Raw genomic sequence first — 19,929 nt, 5'->3', positions numbered from 1 at the left:
GTCCACCAGGTGGCATGAGAAGCTCAGCAATACAGCAAACCAGGCCAGTCAAAGCTCATGCAAGCCTACTCAAAAAATCAGCACCAAATGTCATGTGCTGCCGCATTTAAAGGTCATACGCTGTTATTACCATGTTGATATTGCCTCACAATACTTTGCCAGTCTGATGTGTGTATGGCTACGTAGGATGAATTCAAGCTAGAATGTGTCCAATTCAGGTCTTGTTCACACTTTCACAACACTGTCGAGCTCAGTGCTGCTAGTAATTAGCAATTGCTTGCTAACAGCTGTAATGGCTGGTGAGAGAGAAGGGGCAACCTGCCTGCCTCTGGGAAGCGACCAAGTGCAGGAACTGATCCCAGGGAAGGACCACCAGCACATCCCGCTCTTCTACCTGCTCTCTGGAGATCAGGCAGTCATCCTGTGGAAGGGCAAACACACATGTGAACCATCAGATGCCAGCATGTTAGCCGACTCCCTGACCTCTCACCATAGATTTACTGCATAGTGTGCGCAGCAGAACAAGAAAATCTATCTTCCATAAGCATACATCATCATCATCATAAACTTAACTACACCCACTGCAGGCCTCCTTTCCCATGTTCCTACCATTACACAAGTCCTGTGCCAGTTGCATCCACAAAATCCCCACAACCCTTAAAGTCTCATCTGACCACCTAACTTTCTGCTGCCCTCTGATATGCTTGCCTTCCCCCTTGGAATCCAGGTGGTGCATAACAGAATGCACTTACCATGGCACAGTTCTTGAAGGTGATTCTTGAATCACGGGCACTCCAGAAGCACAAAAATATAAACAAATTCTCTCTCTTCCCCGGCAACCAGTAACTATCGCCCCATATTATCACACTAATTTATCAAATAAGAGACAGCAACACACAACACTCCCGAATCATGAAGAGTAGACGCGTCTGCCTGCCTGCCCACCCCGCACGTAAAGCAACTCCTCAAAGAGCTTTTATGTCTGGAAGCCAGCAAAGCGTCTCATTCCAAACTCTGGAGCTGGTAAAGCGGGCTTGGCTCTTGCCAGCCCTTTTGCTTTTAGCTGTGATGGCTAGACTTCCAAAACATCTTATGGCTACTGTCCACAAGAAATAAATGTCACAGTGACGTGACCCCCAGACCCACTGCCATCAGTCACAAGACATAAAAGTTGGCCCATTATCACGCAACTCATCAGAACACTTGTACACATAAGCGTAAACCTTCAACAGCTGACACTGGAGGTCAATCGTGCCACATTACATGAGCACCTCTCCAACAGTAGGTAGGGGCACATATTGCAGTTCTGTAGTGTTGGCAAAAAAAAAAAAAGAATTGCTACAGCATAAGCAAGAAGAAAGTGCGCAGTGTTCTCCGCGCCAAGCAAACGTGCAATCGTTTGGGAGAGTGTAACGTGGCATGTTATGTCTATACGAAAGAACCTGCTCTGACATTGACTACCAAGTGAAGTGGCCCGCATGCAGGCATGCAATTTCGTGTACAGTGAAATCTCACTGATATGATTCCAATTAATACGTCTTTTGGCATAATACAAGTTTTAATGCAACAGTGTGAAAGGCACTGTTCACAGAAAATCTGAAAGCTGCACCTGGCACTGGCGTTGTGAGCAAAAAGTCCCGAGCATGCCGCAGGCAGGCGGGAGCTGGCAGCTGACAATGGCTGGACGTAGAGTTGCCTGATATTACGTACACATATTACGTTTGGCAGGAGCTGCCAACTTAAGTCCCTCCTTTCACATGGGAAGGTAATATTAGAATCAGCCTGCAAGGACCCTTGTATTTACGTTATCCTTAGGATTGGTTAAAGAAAGTATTTATATCTGTCATAAAGCAGAGCTTAAGTGTCTCATATTGATTTCCTCGTTCCCGGCTGATACCCTCTAAAGGTAATGCACTTTCATATAGCTAATATGGTCATATTGTTACATGGTGGCATATGGCAAGCGATGAAGCACGGCGACACAACAGAAACAGAACGACGTGATGACATGACGAAATATGCTTTAATAGCCAACGGGCCTGGCGCGAGCGCTCCGCCCCGTGCCACTGCCCGCTTGGTCACCTTCGTAGTAGCAATGTTTATACATTGATCCGAGTGCAGTCGAACCTCGATATAGCGAAGTCCTACGTGCAGTCGAAAATTTCATTAAATCGCGAATTTCGTTACATTAAGGTTGCTATGTTTTATCTGCCCAAGTGAAGTATAGCAGGTTCGTGGAACACTGCTGGGAACATGTAAATTACGAATTCATGAATAAGCAAGAAATGCTAGCAATAATAGCGCTAACAAGTTCACCGGAAGTTATTTTGTATATCAGGAGCACATAATGAGTGATAACAAATGGACGCAAACGCATAATTTATGTCCGCGTGTGCAAAGTGCGAGCGTAGTGTCTAATACTCAAAGCCGCCACCAGATGTCGCTATTGGTATCATCATCATCATCATCCAACGTTTGCAAACGGAGAAAAGATAATACGAGTCTCTAGATCAGCTGATCTATGGACTTTAATGGGGACGCTGTCGTATTATAGCGAACTAGATTTAGTCCTATGTCTGTATTGCCCACGCTGGCGGCGCCGCTACCTTGGGTGCGTAATGTTTGTTCAGGCTTCACTACACGTGCCATATTTACTTGCATAAGAACCCATTTCCCACTTTTGGCACTGAAAACTTAAAAAAAAAAAAGAGAAACGGTACAAGCCGTTAGCTTGTACCTTTGTTTTGCGCCGCCACTGTCCGGTATATTTATTGGCAGCGCGCCAAGGTGCTGCGCAGCGAGAACAGTGTCTCTTGGCGTTGGCTTTAGTGACAGGAAGGGGTAGAGGGTGCAAACTTGGCAGAGTGCCAGCGGTCTTGAGAAGAGTGCCTGGGGTAGTCTGCTTAGCTCCTCCCATAGTATCGCAAGCCTTGTTTTCAGTATGTTTGCTTTACCTGCTTTATCACGCAGCAAGCACCTTTTGAAGGGAACGATTCAAAGAGCCGGCGTCGTGATTGCAGCTAACCCACATGCTTTCTTTGATGAATGATGGCTGGGATGGACGACTTGTAAAAAAAAAAAAAAAAAAAAAAAGAATCTTAACTTTTCTGGTGTATTGAGCCCTCTTCTCAAACTCGCACGGATCTTCCTTGAAAAAAAAAAGTGGGGTCATTACGCGTGTAAATACGGTATTTCCGGGTTAGCGTTTTCATTTTGACTAGCCAGTTATGCCTTAGCATAATGCGTCCTAAAACTTCCGCACCGCGGGTTTTGTAAGTACAGGATGAATTTTGTTTCGCTCGCAAATTCCAGACTGCCAAACTGCCGGAAACATTGGCATGTAAAAGGGCAGATGTAAAATGCGGTGTGTCAGGGCTGAAGTTTTAGTTGTCATTCGATTGTTAAAGTGGCTACTGGTACATGCATGCAGTGTGCGAGGACTTCGTTAAATCGAGAGTGTAGTATAAAATTACTTCGTTAAATAGCGAAAAAAAAAAAATGCATGGTTTTCTATGAGGCAGAGATCGAAAAATAAAGAAATTCGTTATATTGCAAATTTCGTTACATTGAGGTTCATTACATTGAAGTTTGACTGCAATATGACCCCGAAAGTATACGAAAAACTCGTTTGTTCAAATTTCTCTCTAACAGGCAGAAAAAGAAAGAGTGCTAACGGGAGGAGGGGCGGGGGATAGTAGCTGCTATAAATGTAATGCTCGTGGCTGAAGTTTTACTGTTTGCTTCCATAATGAATCTGCTCCCCCACTTTCGTTTTTAAAAAAAGAAGTCTGCAGCGGGTCCCTTGAACAGTTTTGCATCCTCGCTGTCCCAGTCTGCAGTGCTGACCTTGGCAGCCAGCCAAGATGCTGAGCACTGATAACACTATCTCCCTATGTTTACTTTTTGATGATATCCTCACCGAAGTTGGCAGAGCACCAAGTTTTAGACATTTTTGACAGCTTTGTCACAAGTGTGGAGCTAAGCAATAAAACTGGGACTTGTTTCTACGAGTTTTGAAAATGCATGCTTCTGGACACTGAGAAAATGACAGGTCATTCAAAATGACAGAATATTCTAAGTGCAGTAATAAAAGTATGCCCTAAGCCTAGTATGTTTAATTTGCAATTTTTTGCAGACTGTTTGGGACAACAGACATGTAACAGAACTTTCAGATATGATTTAATTTTCAATTGTGGTAAGGATCGTATCAATGAGATTATACTGCATACGAGTTCATGTGCCCTGGCCCAAAACAAAACTTCCTGCAGAGCTCCGGCAACTCCCATCCCATATACAGTTGAACCCGGCTATATCGAACCCGGATATATCGAATTTTGGTTATATCGAACTTACGGAGTATCCCCTTGAAAATCCCATGTAAAAGTATAGGAAAGCCGCGTCATATATCGAACTAAATTTCACCGGTCGTTCGATATATCGAACTCCGCACCACGCAATGGAATATGTGCCTTCCCCAAAGACGATCGCATCACGCTTGGCCGTTTGCCGCGTGACGTTTTCAAGCCACGTGCGGAAGGAATGAGAAGGGACCGTTCTGGATAGCGCTGCGCCCATTCCCCAAAGGCGCGCGCATCTGCAGTTATTGTTTCCCGCGCGCCAACACATGACGTTTGCAAGCCATGTGCGTGGGTGTGCCCATTCTTTTGCCAAGCTATCTCTCTCCTTCAGCACGCGCTACGCATGCGCCAAGCCAGCTCAGCCCGTTTTCAGACAGACGTCGGACACTTTCTCCAGCGCGTGTTGCGAACCCTCTGCGCGCAGCGGCTGACATGGCTATGGCGTCTGCGGACGTTAAGAAGCGGCAGCTCTCTCTTTTTTTTTTTTTTTTTTGCGAGAGTCATTCTTTCTTATCGTTGGGCTGTACGCACGACGTAGCGTAAGATATGGCGGCTGCGGACGTTAAGAAGTGGCAGGCTTTTTTTTTTTTCTTTTTTTGGCGGGAGCCGTTTATCTTTGCATATATGAATCAACGGAAGCACGGGGTCTGCTGCTGCGATGATGACGCCCGCCCCAAGCGCGGCGTGATAAATCGAACCAGGCTTGTGCAATCAAGCCATCACGGGCACTCTGCCAAGTTCGCTCCCCGCCACCGGAGGAGCTATAAAAAGATAAACGCGCCCTGACGTTATCGCTGCGCAGCATCTTGGCACGCTGCCAAGAAATGAGCTGTGGATGCGACGACCGAAACGGAGTGACGCGCGCCATCCACATGCAAGCGAAAACGCTCGCGATTTCTGCCGCAGCGACACAGAAACCTTGAATTGAGCTGTCGCGGTGGCTTGAGCGGCAAGGGGGACGCAGTTCCAACAAGTTTGAAATTTTTCGCTCTGTCGCTGCCGCTCGTCGCTGAGATCGCTCAATCGCTTGCATGTGAGCGAGCTGGTCTTAATTAATTTTTTTTTTTTTTCAAATTCTCGGGTGAAAAAGTGGAGGGTGGGTTCATTATGCGAGTGGATTGATTACGCGACACATGCGGTATCGTTTTTTGGCATCGTAAGTGCCGTCACAAGCGGATTTTTGTATATCGAATTATCGATATATCGAACTATTTCGCGATCCCCTTCGAGTTCGATATATCCGGGTTCGACTGTATACCTCCCGATTAGGCACCTCTCCCCTTGCTAGTACGTGGCAAAGCACAGATAATGTCTGCACTATTCATGCCTCCGCAGAAAATGCGATATCAGTACTGCATTCACCTGCGCACACAGCTGCGGCTGAATCTTGCATCAGACAGCTGTATAACCAGGAGGTCACTTTTTTTGTGCGTGTGACTCCTCTCAGACAAAACCAGCCACGCCAGCTCTGCGGAATGCCTGTCCGCTCCTGCCAATACCTGAGTGAGGGAGAGGGCCGTACGCTTCCAGCAGATGGCACGCTCAACGGGCAACGTCTGCACCTCCGAGCGAATGTCCGCCTCACCAAGTGTGTCGCAGAGCAACTGCAAGGATGCCTCGTCATCCAACAGCCGGAAGTCCAACACCACTGTCACATACTGCGCAATGAAGCACGAAACGCAACACACATGAGGACGTCAGCCTCGCTTTCGCAAACAAGAGGCAACTCTGCCTTCGTGTGCCACTTTGCAGAGAAACAACTGTGTGGCAAGATATTCTCACAAAAAGAAAAGGTCGATGGAAAGGTGCACGATTAGCTATCAAATATGCAGAGGGCTTGCGTGTACCAGATCTTTTACCAAGAAGAGTGCATCATGTAATCTGCTTTAATCTGAACACAAAGATACAGTACCACGCTATTTCTGCAAAGTGTGAGCAAAGTGCTTTCAACACAGAAACTTGATAGCATGAAACCCGCACCAAAACGCGGACTAAAAATGCCCGGCTGCTTCATTTTGAGTCAAGTGAAATGCCAACTGTTTGTTAACTTGAATATTTTCGTGATGAGCAAAGTGCTGAACATTAAATGACCGCCAGTTACGCTCGACAGGAAAACCCCTATTTCTTGGGGATTCCAGAAAGTGCAGTTCTTATTGCTACCAGTTCGAAACTCCAGTTCAAAATGTGGACATGTGTAATGACTGCATATCAAAAAGTAGTCTCTACAATCCACCATGCCAGACACAATAAGAGCGACAAATATATAAGGGTGGCTCCGATACAAGCACTTTGCAGTTCCCAAACTGGTTTCAGGGCAGCTTTTATCTACCTGCCCGTATGTCCCAAAACAACCTGAAGGCCTAAAAATTTTGCCCTAAGTAGCAGCCCTTTCTTTTTTTAATTAAACGAGATGCAAATGAAAAATTTTACACCTCTCGAAGTGACAAAGCGTAAGCTGCTGTTCTTTTTTCTGACACAGAGTTGCACAAATGTATAAGTTTATGATCGTGGAGTAATGTACCGGGACATCGCCCTGGTGAAATATGTCTGAATGGGGAAATTTCTCGTTAATACTAGTAATCACTGTACACTAATTCCAAACAAGGATACCATGGCTTTCAACTGTGAAGATTTTGAAAAAGCTACATAGCCATACGGCTGCACTGGGGTGGAAGCTAACCACTTCCTTCTCAACGTCTCTCAAACGAGCAGCCTCGGCTCACCGCCTGGCTCACCTTCATGCAGTGTCCTGGCTTGGTGGCGCGCCCCATCTCTGTGACGCATGCCCTGCGTTGCTTCTCCTGCTCCTTCGCCACACGCCGGGCCTCACGCTCTTCGGTGCTGATGCGTGTACGCTTCTTCAGCTGGGTGAATGCCGCTGGAGGATCCTCATTTGTGGCCTGTGCAGGAGATGAGGCTCTAAGCATCCCTTAACCATTCCTACAACGGGTGCATAGAGAACTCCACTTTAAAGCAGAGGCAAGAAAAATAGTGCCCATAATTAAAACTTATGGCTCCTTTAAACAGCTGGAAAAAATTTAGAAGGCTCTTTACCGACATGCTTGCAGCACGCTCCATGGTTCAAAGTAGGACAAATGGTACAGTATGTAAGGCTCAATGTCACAAAGTTGCAGTGAGCTATGAGAGACCATAGCGAAAAGCTCTGAATTAATTTCAATTGCCTCAGGTTCTTTTACTGTGCACTGACATTGAATAGTGCGTGGGTGCATTTTAGGGTGGACCTTTGTCGAAATGAAGCTGCTGCGGAGTTCAACCCTGGTGACCTTCGGCAATGAGAGCCCGGTGAAAAATGATAGGTGTAACGTTAAGGGATAGGAAGCTCGCAGAGTGGCTAAGAGAAATAACTAGAGTTAATGACATTGTGGTGGAAATTTTTAGGAGAAGGAATGGGCATGTGGTGCAAAGAGAGGATAACCAATGGTCGCTTAGGGTAACAAATTGGATTCCAAGGGAAGGAAAGCGTAGCAGGAGGCAGTAGAAAGTTAGGTGGGCAGATGAGATTAGGAAGTATGCAGGGGTCAAGTGGATGCAGCTAGCACAGGAAAGGAATATGGGAGAAGCCTTCGCCCTGCATTGGGTATAATTAGGGGTTGGACTTCTCGGTTTAAACCGAAAAACACTGATAAAAGTACGCCGAAAGCATTTTAAGAAGTTTGGTTTAAACCGAAAAAGGTCAGTACCTTTTCATGCACACCGCGAACTCTCGATGACGGGAGAAAATTACAAGAATATTCAATTCAGTGGTATGATGTGAGACAGTGGGATCGTTGGTTTAAGTACAGCGGTTGAGGGTTTTGATGCATTGTTCAAGGTATCACGAATGGGGAAAAATTAGCAGCCGTTCTTCCCGACCCTCATAGATATGCCAAGCGTTTGAGAAGGGGCGCCTGTGGCAAGGCAGGCACTTAGAGGGGCGAAGGAGAGACCTGAGAATTTGCAGTGCAAGTGTATCTAGGAAATCGCGGAGACCAAAGCCCGCCAGTTTTTTTCCACGTGACACTTCTTAGACACAAGCCAAGAGAAGCGAGTTTCTTTTTTAAGTAATTTGATTTATGCAAAAATTTGATCGTAATAAATAATATTTCAGTTACTCCTTTGTCGAATGTTTGAATTTATCTTTTACATATGCGTTTTGCCTTAACGCTAATTTTCATCATGACAATAGAATTTGCTTCCAGGTTCTTAGCTGTATATATAAGAAACAGTACATTAAATAAAAGTGGATAGAACAACGTGCAAGAAATAAAAAGCCAAAATGTACACTATGTCACTTTTAACTGTACACGGATGCCTTTATCTCACCGAAAAAAAAGAAAAAAACGATATTTATTCAGCAGAAAATAATAATAACCACAAAAAACTGGAAGTTGTGAACACCGAAAAAAGTCAGCCGAATTATCAGAAAATAAAAACCGAAAACTCCAACCCCTAGGTATAATTTGGTTGATGATAATGATGACCTCGGGCCAAGCTGCCAAACACTATGGCAAGAGACAAACAAGAACATAGATGGCAGATACAACACCTCAACCAATTCAGTTCCTGTTTGCTCAAAACACTGCTTTTAAACTATGCCTTAGCAGTTGGCAGCCCAGCTTTTCCAGCTTATGGTGGCATTCATGCTTTGGATGCTAAAAGGTGACTGGCAGTATTGAAAAATAAAATAAATAAAAGCTGCACCAGAAACAGCAATAGCGGCACAGCCATGACTTGTACAGTAACATACAATACCTGACTCCTGGGAAGATTTGCACCATGGACAGCTACTGTGCCACGATAGGGATCATCCAATCCCAGCGGTGGAGAGGTGCTTGCTGCACTGGGGGCTGCCCCGATCAAATGACTGACGTCCGGAAACTCGTTCTCCTCTTCGCTGTCCGAAATTTTGTGCACAGCGCTGTGTTTCTGCAGGCTTTTGCAGAATCGGAAAGATAGAAACAAACTTCCTCAGCTTGCACCTTAAATGCTCGGAACAGTAATCTGAGATCAAGCGTGCTCTGTGGAGCTCACCACTGAGACGAGCAACATGCAGGCAATTATACTAAGGGTTTACCCAGATTAGGTTCCCTTTATCCTTCATTACTGCATTTACAGAACGGCAACTAGTCATCAGAGAGGCATATGTCCATCACTTTTGTTCAGCTGACACAACATTGACTACTCTAACTAGATTTCAAAGTAGGTAGTTCTCGGCAAATTCCTGCATTTTTGCTCCTTTCAAGGCATACCGTAAGAGACACTGCAGAACAAAATGTGAAAACCAGTAAGGATCACCCTCATGTTGATTCTAGCCATACACCGGCATCACCATGAAAAAAAAATTTACAGACCCAACATTCGCCAAAAAAGCGAGATGTGTTCCCAGCATTGGCATGCAGCATACACATTACATGACAAGAGCATTGCTGTGTTCAAATGTGAATACAGAGGCTTCAATTTTTTTAACTCTGACAGCGGCATTAGTGTAGAAAACACCTATTGTGAATCTGATGTCTGAGTCAAGCCTCCAGCCTGAAAGAGGATCCTCCAACCTTCCAGAAGTGCCACCCACCACCCAAACATATTCTTCAGAAGTTCCACCCACCACAAACTCCGCGAGGGCTCCACCCAGCAGTGGGACAAAGAGGCGAGGGAAAATCAAATTAAAAAATGCAGAGAAAATTCCTCAGAAGCACCATCCAACTCCAGAAGTGCTACCCACCACCTTCACTCCACAAAAAAATTCTGTCGTGTCCATAGTATCAGCTTAGAGCAAAAGCATTCAGTAAAGCCAAAGTGAACATGAAGTGTAAATCCAACTTCTTTTAAGGCGAGAGCCCTACTACGCTCATGGTGAAAATCTCGCGTGGGCGAGATCTGTCCATGAGATTTGTTTGCAAGATGTGTTCGTGAGATGTGTCTGCGAGATTCCGCAGGATAATGGTGGGATTGTCTAACTTTTAAGAAGAAAAAAACCACCCTCCACGGGAATCAAACTCCTACCCCTCCAATCTCCAGATGAACGCGTTAACCGACTACGCCACACCAGACACGTGAGAAACGAGTTAGTTGTTCTTGTCTAGATTTCCTGCTGTTTCCACAGCAAGGTAGGTACGCGAAGACACCTTCACACCGCTTGGAGTGTAGTACACTCTACTCCCATCTCCAGGAGGGAGCATGACACACGCCATCTGCCGCCAGCTACGAAGACCAAGCGCCGCAACGAGTGCAAGTCATCGTCGCCAAGTGAGCGGCTCACTTCGAATGTGGCATGAGAGAAGCCACTGTCCTGCACTGTGCGAGCAGCGGAGTCCTGTCAAATAAACTGCAGTATAACCAGCCCAAAATGCTTTAACCCTTATCGCCCTCCACCCCCCCCTCCACCCTGCTCGTTTTAAGCACCGAATTGCAATTTCCTTTCTATTTCCTCTGTCCTCATGGTTTGCTTTGAAATCAAGTTCGCTCTGCACCCAACCATGCAGTGCGAGTGAAGCGGCATTTTTTTTTTTCTTTTTAACACTTAGACGCAGCGATCGTGCCCCATGACTCATAATTCAGCAAAATATCACATCAAAAGCACATATTTTCGAAAAAGGCAGGAACACTAGCACGTGTAAGTTGTGAGGGAATTAACTGAGCAAGTGGCTTAAGACAGGTGATTGCCCAGTATGAGACCATAAGAACAAAGGGGTCTCATGAACTATGCAATGAAGGCGCCTCTGAAATGTTGCAACCGGAAGTCTTCTTCATGCTGCAGCTATCGGTCTTGGGGTGTTCGGCAGCATTGTTAGTACCAAGAGGGCGGCGGTTGTAAACGGGTCACAAAATGGGAGCTCACAGTGAAACACTCTTTGAGCACACTCTGTAACTGAACCCTTTCCTCAAAATTTTCAATGCCACGGGTTGTATAGTTAGGTCCCAAGCAGATCTAGCCTTTCACATGTCACATGCATAGGTGAAAGCCTTTTACTTTCTTTACATCTAACTTTTCTCCTCTCCTTGTCTCCAGACTGCAAAGTTACCAACGCGCATTGATGACCAACAGAAAATATTAAGTGCGAAACGGCCTTTTGGAGCTGGGAGACGGTGGGCGTCTTCAGGCTCATTTTTTTAATGCTTTAAGTTGCGTTTCTCATTTTAACAATCACTTTGCCTTTTTCAGAGAAAATAGGTAAAACCGCATAATGCACTGCGTGAGCACCCTTGGGTACATTCACTCTCAATTCCCCTTTTAAAGCACCTGGCCTTTCTCCCTTCTCTTTTCATGGCTTTTTTTTTTTTTTTCTATTCAGCGCGTAGTGATCAGACTTGCCATTCCACTGAGCAACAGGCATTCCGTGCCTTTCTTTTTTGTGTGTTTGTGTGACTGGGCCGAGGAGCGAGAACGGCACAGGAGGTCAATGAACAAGGCAAAAGACTGCCGGAGAGATACTGCCAGCGGTCCTCGCTTGGAAAATGAGAGTGAACTGCACATACACAAAAGGATGCCATGAGGCAGCGCGGCCGCCGACGGGCGTCGTCTAACACGCTCTCGCGCAAGGGTTTCCGATGCGTGTCGAGTTAATGCGGGTGTTTCCAGGGTACATGCACGCACACAGGCTCGGTCCAATGTTAAAATAGCATGGAGTCTATGGCATAAACTAAGGCATGTGTTTTCATGCACTCCTCACAGAATAATTCGTTCTCCAAGATCACACTTGCCAGTCAATGTCTCAGCGGCACTAATGCGCGCCTTGTCGCGTTTTAGACAATAATTAATTTCGCCCTCCGCCCCTTCCTCCTCTACTGCCCAGCTGCACCCCCCTGGGGGCTGCACCCGGTGCGAACTGCACCTCCCCCCCCCCCCAATCCCCTCGCGACGCCACTGCTTAAGAAGTCTTAAGTGCCTCAAGAAGTTTTTGCACAATTATTGCATCAGTTCTCCCATTGTCCTGTGATTTTGCATTCTCAGCAAGGCACCAAATTCGGCAAATGAGATGTTTCGTGACAAGCTCCTCATATGGTCTTTTGAGGTACAGTGTGCAATCATGCTGTACATTGAAAAAGAATGATGATATTCTCACCCTTACGAAGGAAAATTTAAAATGCTGCTGTGTAATCTTCATAATAAACTTTGCTACACTGAGCTGATGGGACTCAATAAATGCTAACAGCCTATAATGGAGCTACAGAATGCATAGAAACATTGATTCTTGGCCCTGTACTCAAGTCCTTATAGCCTGTAAAATGTCGGCAAAGTAGTGCTCAAAATGGTAAAGTGTTGCAGAGAAGAAGGAGCCTTCTTCGTAGATGCTGCAGGTCCTGTAGAGGGGGTATAAATAATCTCAGTGGTGCAGCAAATGCAGGTCGTGGACGGGCTTTTGGTTTGTAATGGGGAAACATTAGCTATGGAGGAAATGGCGATAACCTTAGCCTGGATGGACTCCGCATCAAAATACATTGCGATAGATTCCCAGGCGGCTTATAGAAACGATATGTGTGGAAGGATCATACTGCTAACCTGCAAGATTTCGAGTATAAGACTTAAGCTGCGCGAAAGGAGCTGGTATGGGTCCCACGTCACCAAGAATTTGAAGGAAACGAGCGCCCATACGCTTCAGCCCGAGCTTTTCATCCCTGGAACCCTTCTATGTCGTCCCTTACAGATTTAAGCTGCCCCTCTGTTGACAACATGTTTAAAGATATTACAGGATTTGAGCCTTGAAAGGCAGACTTTCCCGAGACTTGCTAAGGGTCTTAATAAATCAGAAGAGTGTCCCCTTTGAAGGCTAGAAACTATGTCATTTAATAATCCAGCTATGCTTCACGTCATTGAGCAGGATTCATTTTCGACACAGTGCAGATTTTGTGGTGAGAAGGCAAACTTATACCACATGGTACAGGCTTGTCAGAACAACAGCAGTATTGACATAACAAATCAGCCAACATGGAAGGGTTGGAAGGGGGCCCTGTCCAGCTCAGACCTCGAGGAACAATGAGGCCTCGTCGAAAGAGTATGGACAGCGGCGGACCTTATCAGCCTTCCCCGTGTCTAAATTGTTATCGCCCTCAGTAAAAGTTTCCATCGTCGTCATTGTCCTGTATCAACAACTCATCACTCAAAGTGCCACAAAAAGGAGAAGAGTTAGTAGTTAACATACTTTTACCAAAACAACTTTAAATAGAAAAAAAAATTGCTAAACATCATTTCACACAATTTATGCTGCATGACAGTTATCCAATCTAGCGAATTCGAAGCCAGCAGAAAAAAGTTGATACAGACAAAGTTGTTTTTTTATTTCATTGAAAGGGGTATAGACATCTCATTTTTGGGTTCAAGTTTTATTCTTTGTAATAATGCATGAGACATTGCTGTACCTGTATGACTATGTGATATTTGCCTACAACCTCTGAATAATTTATAATCTAACTTCTTTTCCCACCTTTTCCGGTTTCGGTTTCAACAGCCAAGTGATGGCTGTGACATCAAAATCAAGTCTAGGTGACGTGAGGGGTGAAAAAAAGAGCGACAATCGTTCCTATGTCGTTTGAATTCACCACAATGCTAAAGACAGCTGGCCACATGAAAAGTAATCAAAAGAAGTGAAGTGTCAGCTATTAAATTGCTGTTTTTACATGCCACGCGTGACATAAACTTCATTCTGACATCCCAGCCATCTCTCAACTGCTGAAGCCCAAACCGAACCTGGGGAGGAAAGAAAATTCGATTACAAATGATTTAGAGGTCGTAGACAAAAACCACATAGTGATCAATGTACAGGACTGTTTTCCGCATCATTAACAAGAAAAATGCTATCAAAATTTGGTGTCTATACTCCTTTAATATGAGTGAAGCAGTAACACATTAACAAAAGGCCCTTCTTTCAGAAGCAGGTGCGAAACTACCCAGTTATTCACCCTGTTGCTAGCACGAGCCAACTTAGAAATCACAACATGAGGCTCAGTCATGACGCCAAAGTAACAACAACAGCATTTACCATATGCTCATGAGCAAGATGCTTCAGTTTTTGCAACGATGACAAGCCTCTTTGGGTCACCTCAATCCATGTGTCTTCGGCCCACGAAAACAACACGAGACAGTTTCAGGAAGTATAATACCCATACATCTGCCTCAGCCTCTAACCTCTAGCTATGTGCAGATGCCCCAGCCTTCTACAAGCCAGCTGCTATGACGATGACAGTTTTGCAGCACTAGAACGTCAATCCCAAGCCTTGAATGTGAATCCTGTGCAGCATATGCAGCGTGAAGACGAGTATGAAATAACACGGTGTGCGCAATAACCTGGTGGATTGATGTGGCGGCTGCTGACATGACTGTAGTCTGGCAGACAGGGGCGGTAGCTCCTCTTCATCACTGTCCCACAGGCTGCAACGTCGCATTTCCACCTCGGACATCGTGGCACTGCTCCCATTGTGTTCACTGCTGATGTGGGAACACAACAAGCAGAGTAAGCAAGCATGCACACTGTACACCATCATCGGCAGAACTGTGTTCGTGCTTAATTGAAAACAAAAATTCTGAAGACACAGTATTCAAGACACAGTACAGTCCTGCCTGCTTTTCTACTGACTTCCACAGCAACAGCTGAGTGCAAGATATCTGCCAGCAGGAAGCCATGAATTAAACATCCCCCAAGTGAGAATGTAATAAGAAAATGATGCATGACTTTATTGCCAAGCTGGTCTAAAGAAGCATGCTAAGAAGCACAAGCTGTTTTTCCAGCAATACCACACTGACATGACAGTGAAGCATTGAGAAAAGTTGAGGCAGATGCCAACTTGTTTGTCATGACTTCAATGCAGGGGATAATAACGAAGGGCATGAGAAGTAACAGGACTCAAGTTGTACTGTAATATTTCTTGATTCTATCCCTTCTGTATAGTACAACACATTCTGAGCTAGTTGGCTGTTAATTTAATGCAGAAAACAGCAAAACACCACACAGAAGACGAAGAAAGGGTAAACAAGACACTGGCTTAACTAAAGTTCACTGTTCCAGCACCTCAGTAAGCATACAAAAAGCACCAAAAACAACAACCAAGGCAGTCAGCAAGAAATCGGCAACAGAAATCAAGCAGGAAAAACTAGAACCACTCAGCTCCCGATAGGAAACACCAATCTTTATCCAGAGGGGAAATGGAAGGTATACTGACACAGCAATCTATTAGGCTCCCGATTTTTGCTGCTTCAATGATCTCTCGTGCGGTTTTGTCAAGGTGTTTGTGCAGCACACTTGTGTTTCTGAACTCAGGTATGTGCTCACAATTGCGACAGTAAACGGCCTGAAGTCTGCCCTCTCACACTGCAGTAGTGTTCTTGTAGTAATCCCTTATCAGTGCTTTTGTAGCCAGTTTCACCTAAGTATACATGGCCACAAGACAGAGGAATTAAATAAAGTTTAGAGATGCAAGCGTGCTACACAGGTGTTGTGACAAAACTGCGAGAGATCGTTGAAGCAGCAAAAGTTGTGAGCCTAAAAAACTGCTGCACCAGCGCACCTTCAACAGTCCTTCTGGGCAAAAAGTTGTTTCCTATTAGGAGCCGAGTGATGCTAGATTTCCTGCTTGATTGCTGTTGTGGATGTCTCGCTTTGTTTTTGACCTTTTGATGTTAGAACAAAAAACTGTTTGTCATTGCCTTAGTCTCCTTTTCCCGTTTTTTTGCCCTCTGTGTGGTTTTCTGCTGTTTTCTATCCTTTGAAATTGTATACTGCAGACATCACCAAGTAGCCCACAAACAGCATCAGTGCAGGTGCTATTATCTCTTTTATGCTGAGAAGCCATGGTGAAGAATGATAACAGCATGACTAATACAGGCTTCATATGTCTTGAAATGCGATGCTTTAGCACACAGAATAACTCCGATCTTCATCTCACCCAGTCGTTAGATATACATGGGTTCCTTCTGTAAAATATATTTAAAATGCTTAGGCCAATGCTTTCGACATTAATAATGATCTAGCTGAGTCCCTTCGACATGTTAGCAACTTGGATAAAATGAAAGCCCTCTGCACAAGAAGTCTACTTAAAAGTCAATACATTGTAACACCGACCAAAGTTTTCATTTTAGCGCAACGTTTCCAGACCGACTCGGGTCTTTTTTTCAGGGACGATTGAGAAATAGAATGGGCGCGAAGCCTTCACTTTGTTGGACGAATTGGTTTCGGACTTCCATGTTAACGAAAAGATGGCGCAAGGGAGAAGATGAGACACCAGCACTGCCATAGCCTCCTTTATACACTCTGTGCCTGGCCACTCCGCGCTTCGCGGCCGTCACCAACTGGTAAGTGCCAGCTTTGCTTTGTCCTTCTGGCGATAGCTGCGAAGTGTTCAGCTGCTTTGAGGCTTGTAAAAAATAGTGACAACACCAAACACTGTTTATTAAGCGTCAATACTGCAAAAGTAATGTTAGATGTGCACCTGTACTTTCTGGATTGCAATGCTAATTGCTTCCCTGCCTAGCTCGTCTGCGTAGTGTGTTAGATGTGCTCCTGCGAAGGTTTTCAGTATATGCTAATTACGAAATTTTATGATAAAATAGAAACACAAGATTTACCTATTGTGAAGATGACTACTTTAAAGTGAGTTAAACTGAATCGTGCAAAGCCTATATTAGTTTTCCTTGTCAACTAAATCGCTGTCCCTCTCTAACATCGGAAACTCCAAAACTCGTACTCAACCGCATTAAGGCCTGTGAAAAATAATTACAGCACCAGAAGTGTGTCCATTACGCATCAGTAAGGTAATAATAATATTAAATGTCCACGTGTATTTTCTGGACTGCGATGCTAACTTCCTCCCAGGTTAGCTCGTCTGTGTGGTATGTTACACATGCTCCAACGCAGTATTTTTTGTTTCGATAACTGCGCAATTCTGTGAAAGAAATAAAAACACAAGCTTTGCCCATTTGTGACGATTATTTTGGAGTGATCAAAACAGAAAGATGCAACGTGTATATTTGTCTTTCCTTGTTTTTCAAGTTAAAAAAAAAAAACTACGTTTGTATGGCGCGCTGAATCATTGTACAGATCTCAATGGCATACTGCGATGCAGTTGTTCCAATCATCTGTAAATCAAGCTGGCTTCTGAAGTGCTATTAGAGACAGCAGTCACCGTGAACATTTTTCCCTACTTGTGGCAACTATTCATCACACCATTTCTACATGGTACTCTTGTAGCACAATTGCTGTTGTGAAATGTGTAAATAAATGCTGGTGCCTTTCTTCTTAAATTTTGTTTTATTGCAGCGTAGACTAGCATTGTAATTTTTCTATTAACATTGGCGCTAGCGGAGTAGTCATGCAGTTTTTCGAGCCATGCGCCATTTCTTGAAACTGCCCGACATAAAATGTCATATAGCGTTGGTGTTATTGCCTAACAGGTATCATGCTCACTTGTTATGCTTAGTGGATGTCGGCCTTACAAGTAAATATGCTGAATATGCACGATTGATGCTTAGGAACAGTTATCACGCTAGCGAATAACAGCGCTCCCGCCCCGCGCTGACGCTCGTACCCGTGTGCCTCGACTCCTACGTCAGTGGCGCCTTCAGCGAGGGGAGCGGCAGCGTCGCGCAACTTTATCCGATGGCGCCGCTCCATTGTTCGCGCGACGTGTTGACAGGCACAGAGTATAAAGGAGGCTATGGCACTGCATATGGAAATTATCAAAAGCATATGCAAAAGAGCACTTTGCACTCGCGCAAAATTTACACAATAAAATATGATAGGACACGCGAATAGGAATGGGAGTGTTGGTTAGACATCGTAAATCAAAAAAGCATAGCGCAGGAACAAAAGACGTCGACAATGACGTCTCCAGTCTTTTGTTCCTGCGCTATGCTTTTTGGATAGGATAGGATAGGAAATACGTTAGTTTCTCTAGGAGGGTCTTGTGCTAGTAGCGGAAGAGTTCCATCTTCCGTCTTCTCACAGGGTCGGTGCCCCTATTCCAGGGCTCCGCTGAGCTTCGCTGCTCGCTGGGCGTGCTGGATTAAACCTAGTTGGCAATCCAAATCGCCGCTGGAGAGCCAGCTCTCCCACTGTTCCGCACTCGGGTCTTTACGAAAGCTGTCGTTATTTTTACATTGCCACGTGATGTGGTATAGCGAAGGTTTGCTACCACACCATGGGCAGGTGTCTCGATATTGTGACGGGTAAATTTTGCTCAGGGTATGCAGGTTAGGGAATATTCCTGTCTGCAGTCTTCGCCAGTACACGGCCTCTTGTTGTTTTAGATCCCGATGAGGCGGCGGATAGCGGATCCGTACCCCCTTATAATAGTTCAGAATGTCGGAGTATGTAGGGCCGACTCGCTCGGGTAGATCGTCCGATTGGGAGGAAGCTCGGCTCGTGTACCCTCGAGCTACCTGATCGGCGCGTTCGTTCCCCGCTATGTCGGTGTGTCCTGGCACCCAGTAGATGTTGTGTTTGACTTTTGATGGGGTCGTGCTATGGAGGAGCCTGAGGGCGGCGCGACCTATGCGGCCGTTCATGTAGTTACGGCACGCTTCTCTAGAATCTGTAAGAATGGTAAGGGACGTGTTGCTTCGATACCCGGCTACCACCGCAAGAGCAACGGCCAGCTCCTCCCCTTCGGTTACCGTGCATTCCCTGACTGAGGCGCTAGCTAGTTCCTTTAGGTTGGAGTCAATAGCTACCGCCACTGCGCTATTATATGAGCTTCCTGTATACGGAGCCGCGTCCGTGTATACCGTTGTGGATCTTGTAGCTAAATTTAGTTGTACATACTTCGCCCGGGCTGCTCTACGGGCCACATGCAAGTTGGGGTCCATGTTTTGATTTACGATGTTAGGAGAGTTGGTTTCGGACTTTCATATCGTTCGTTGCCTTGTGAAGTAGCCCGTTCACGTATGCAAAGGGGAGTCCCTGGAAAGAACCTACGTTATCGTTGCCTTATTATCGTACTATGAAATGAAGTTAATTGAATTCGCTCACATGCCATAACCACACGGCTTTACTAGACTAATGGTCACGCAAGTCCTTTAAATAATATACCGGCAACATGACAGCATGCTTTCCATGGCATCGCTCCATAAAAGCGACTTCGAATGAAGCACCTTGTCCGTGGGAGCGCCTCTGCAGGCGCCGATGTTATCACCTGGCCCTTTCCCGCGTGTTCTTCTGAAGCTGTAGTACACAGTTCCCGTGCTACTTTGGGTGGCGTGGGCGTGGGCTCGACCAACATATCGCCTGCGTCGTTTTCATCGACATCGCTACACAAGTCGACGAATGCTACATCGTTCGTTTGCGGGCTATGACGGGCTGTAGTTACGGCGGCGGGGCACGACGGGTGGCCGGGTCCGTCATCATCGTCCGAGTCGAGTATTATGCACCCTGTAGCCATTGTACGTGCTGTTTGTCTTAATTCCAGACACATGTAAAGTACTTTTTCATCAAAGTAATTTCCGAGCAACTCATGGTGCAACTGGATCCAAGCAGCCCGCCATTTTCTGCACGAGGAGAACCAAAAGAAACAAAACAAGTGTAAAAATACTAATATTTATTGGTTAAAATGTTCTTGCTACTAAAGTGAAACAAAAGTTTGAAAG

At 45.4% G+C, this 19,929-nt stretch overlaps 1 protein-coding gene across 1 annotated transcript in view; it reads right to left on the bottom strand.

The window, feature by feature from the left end:
• mms4 (Methyl methanesulfonate sensitivity 4) overlaps positions 1–19,826 on the bottom strand; it is a 50,744-nt gene extending 30,918 nt beyond the window's left edge. The window contains exons 1-6 of the mRNA XM_084604913.1: positions 19,438–19,826; positions 14,641–14,781; positions 9,111–9,291; positions 7,094–7,258; positions 5,858–6,016; positions 323–421 (exon numbers count right to left, since the gene is read on the bottom strand). Coding sequence (XP_084461039.1) covers positions 323–421; positions 5,858–6,016; positions 7,094–7,258; positions 9,111–9,291; positions 14,641–14,781; positions 19,438–19,757 — 1,065 coding nt within the window. The 5' untranslated portion in view covers positions 19,758–19,826. The remainder of the gene's footprint in view (positions 1–322; positions 422–5,857; positions 6,017–7,093; positions 7,259–9,110; positions 9,292–14,640; positions 14,782–19,437) is intronic.
• Positions 19,827–19,929: the final 103 nt, after the last annotated feature.

This window comes from Amblyomma maculatum, chromosome 5 (genome assembly GCF_055883805.1).
Source record: "Amblyomma maculatum isolate TAMU_Amacu chromosome 5, ASM5588380v1, whole genome shotgun sequence".
NCBI classification, from domain to species: domain Eukaryota; kingdom Metazoa; phylum Arthropoda; class Arachnida; order Ixodida; family Ixodidae; genus Amblyomma; species Amblyomma maculatum.
Note: the sequence above shows the minus strand (reverse complement) of the source record. Positions and strands in the feature narration are given on the sequence as shown.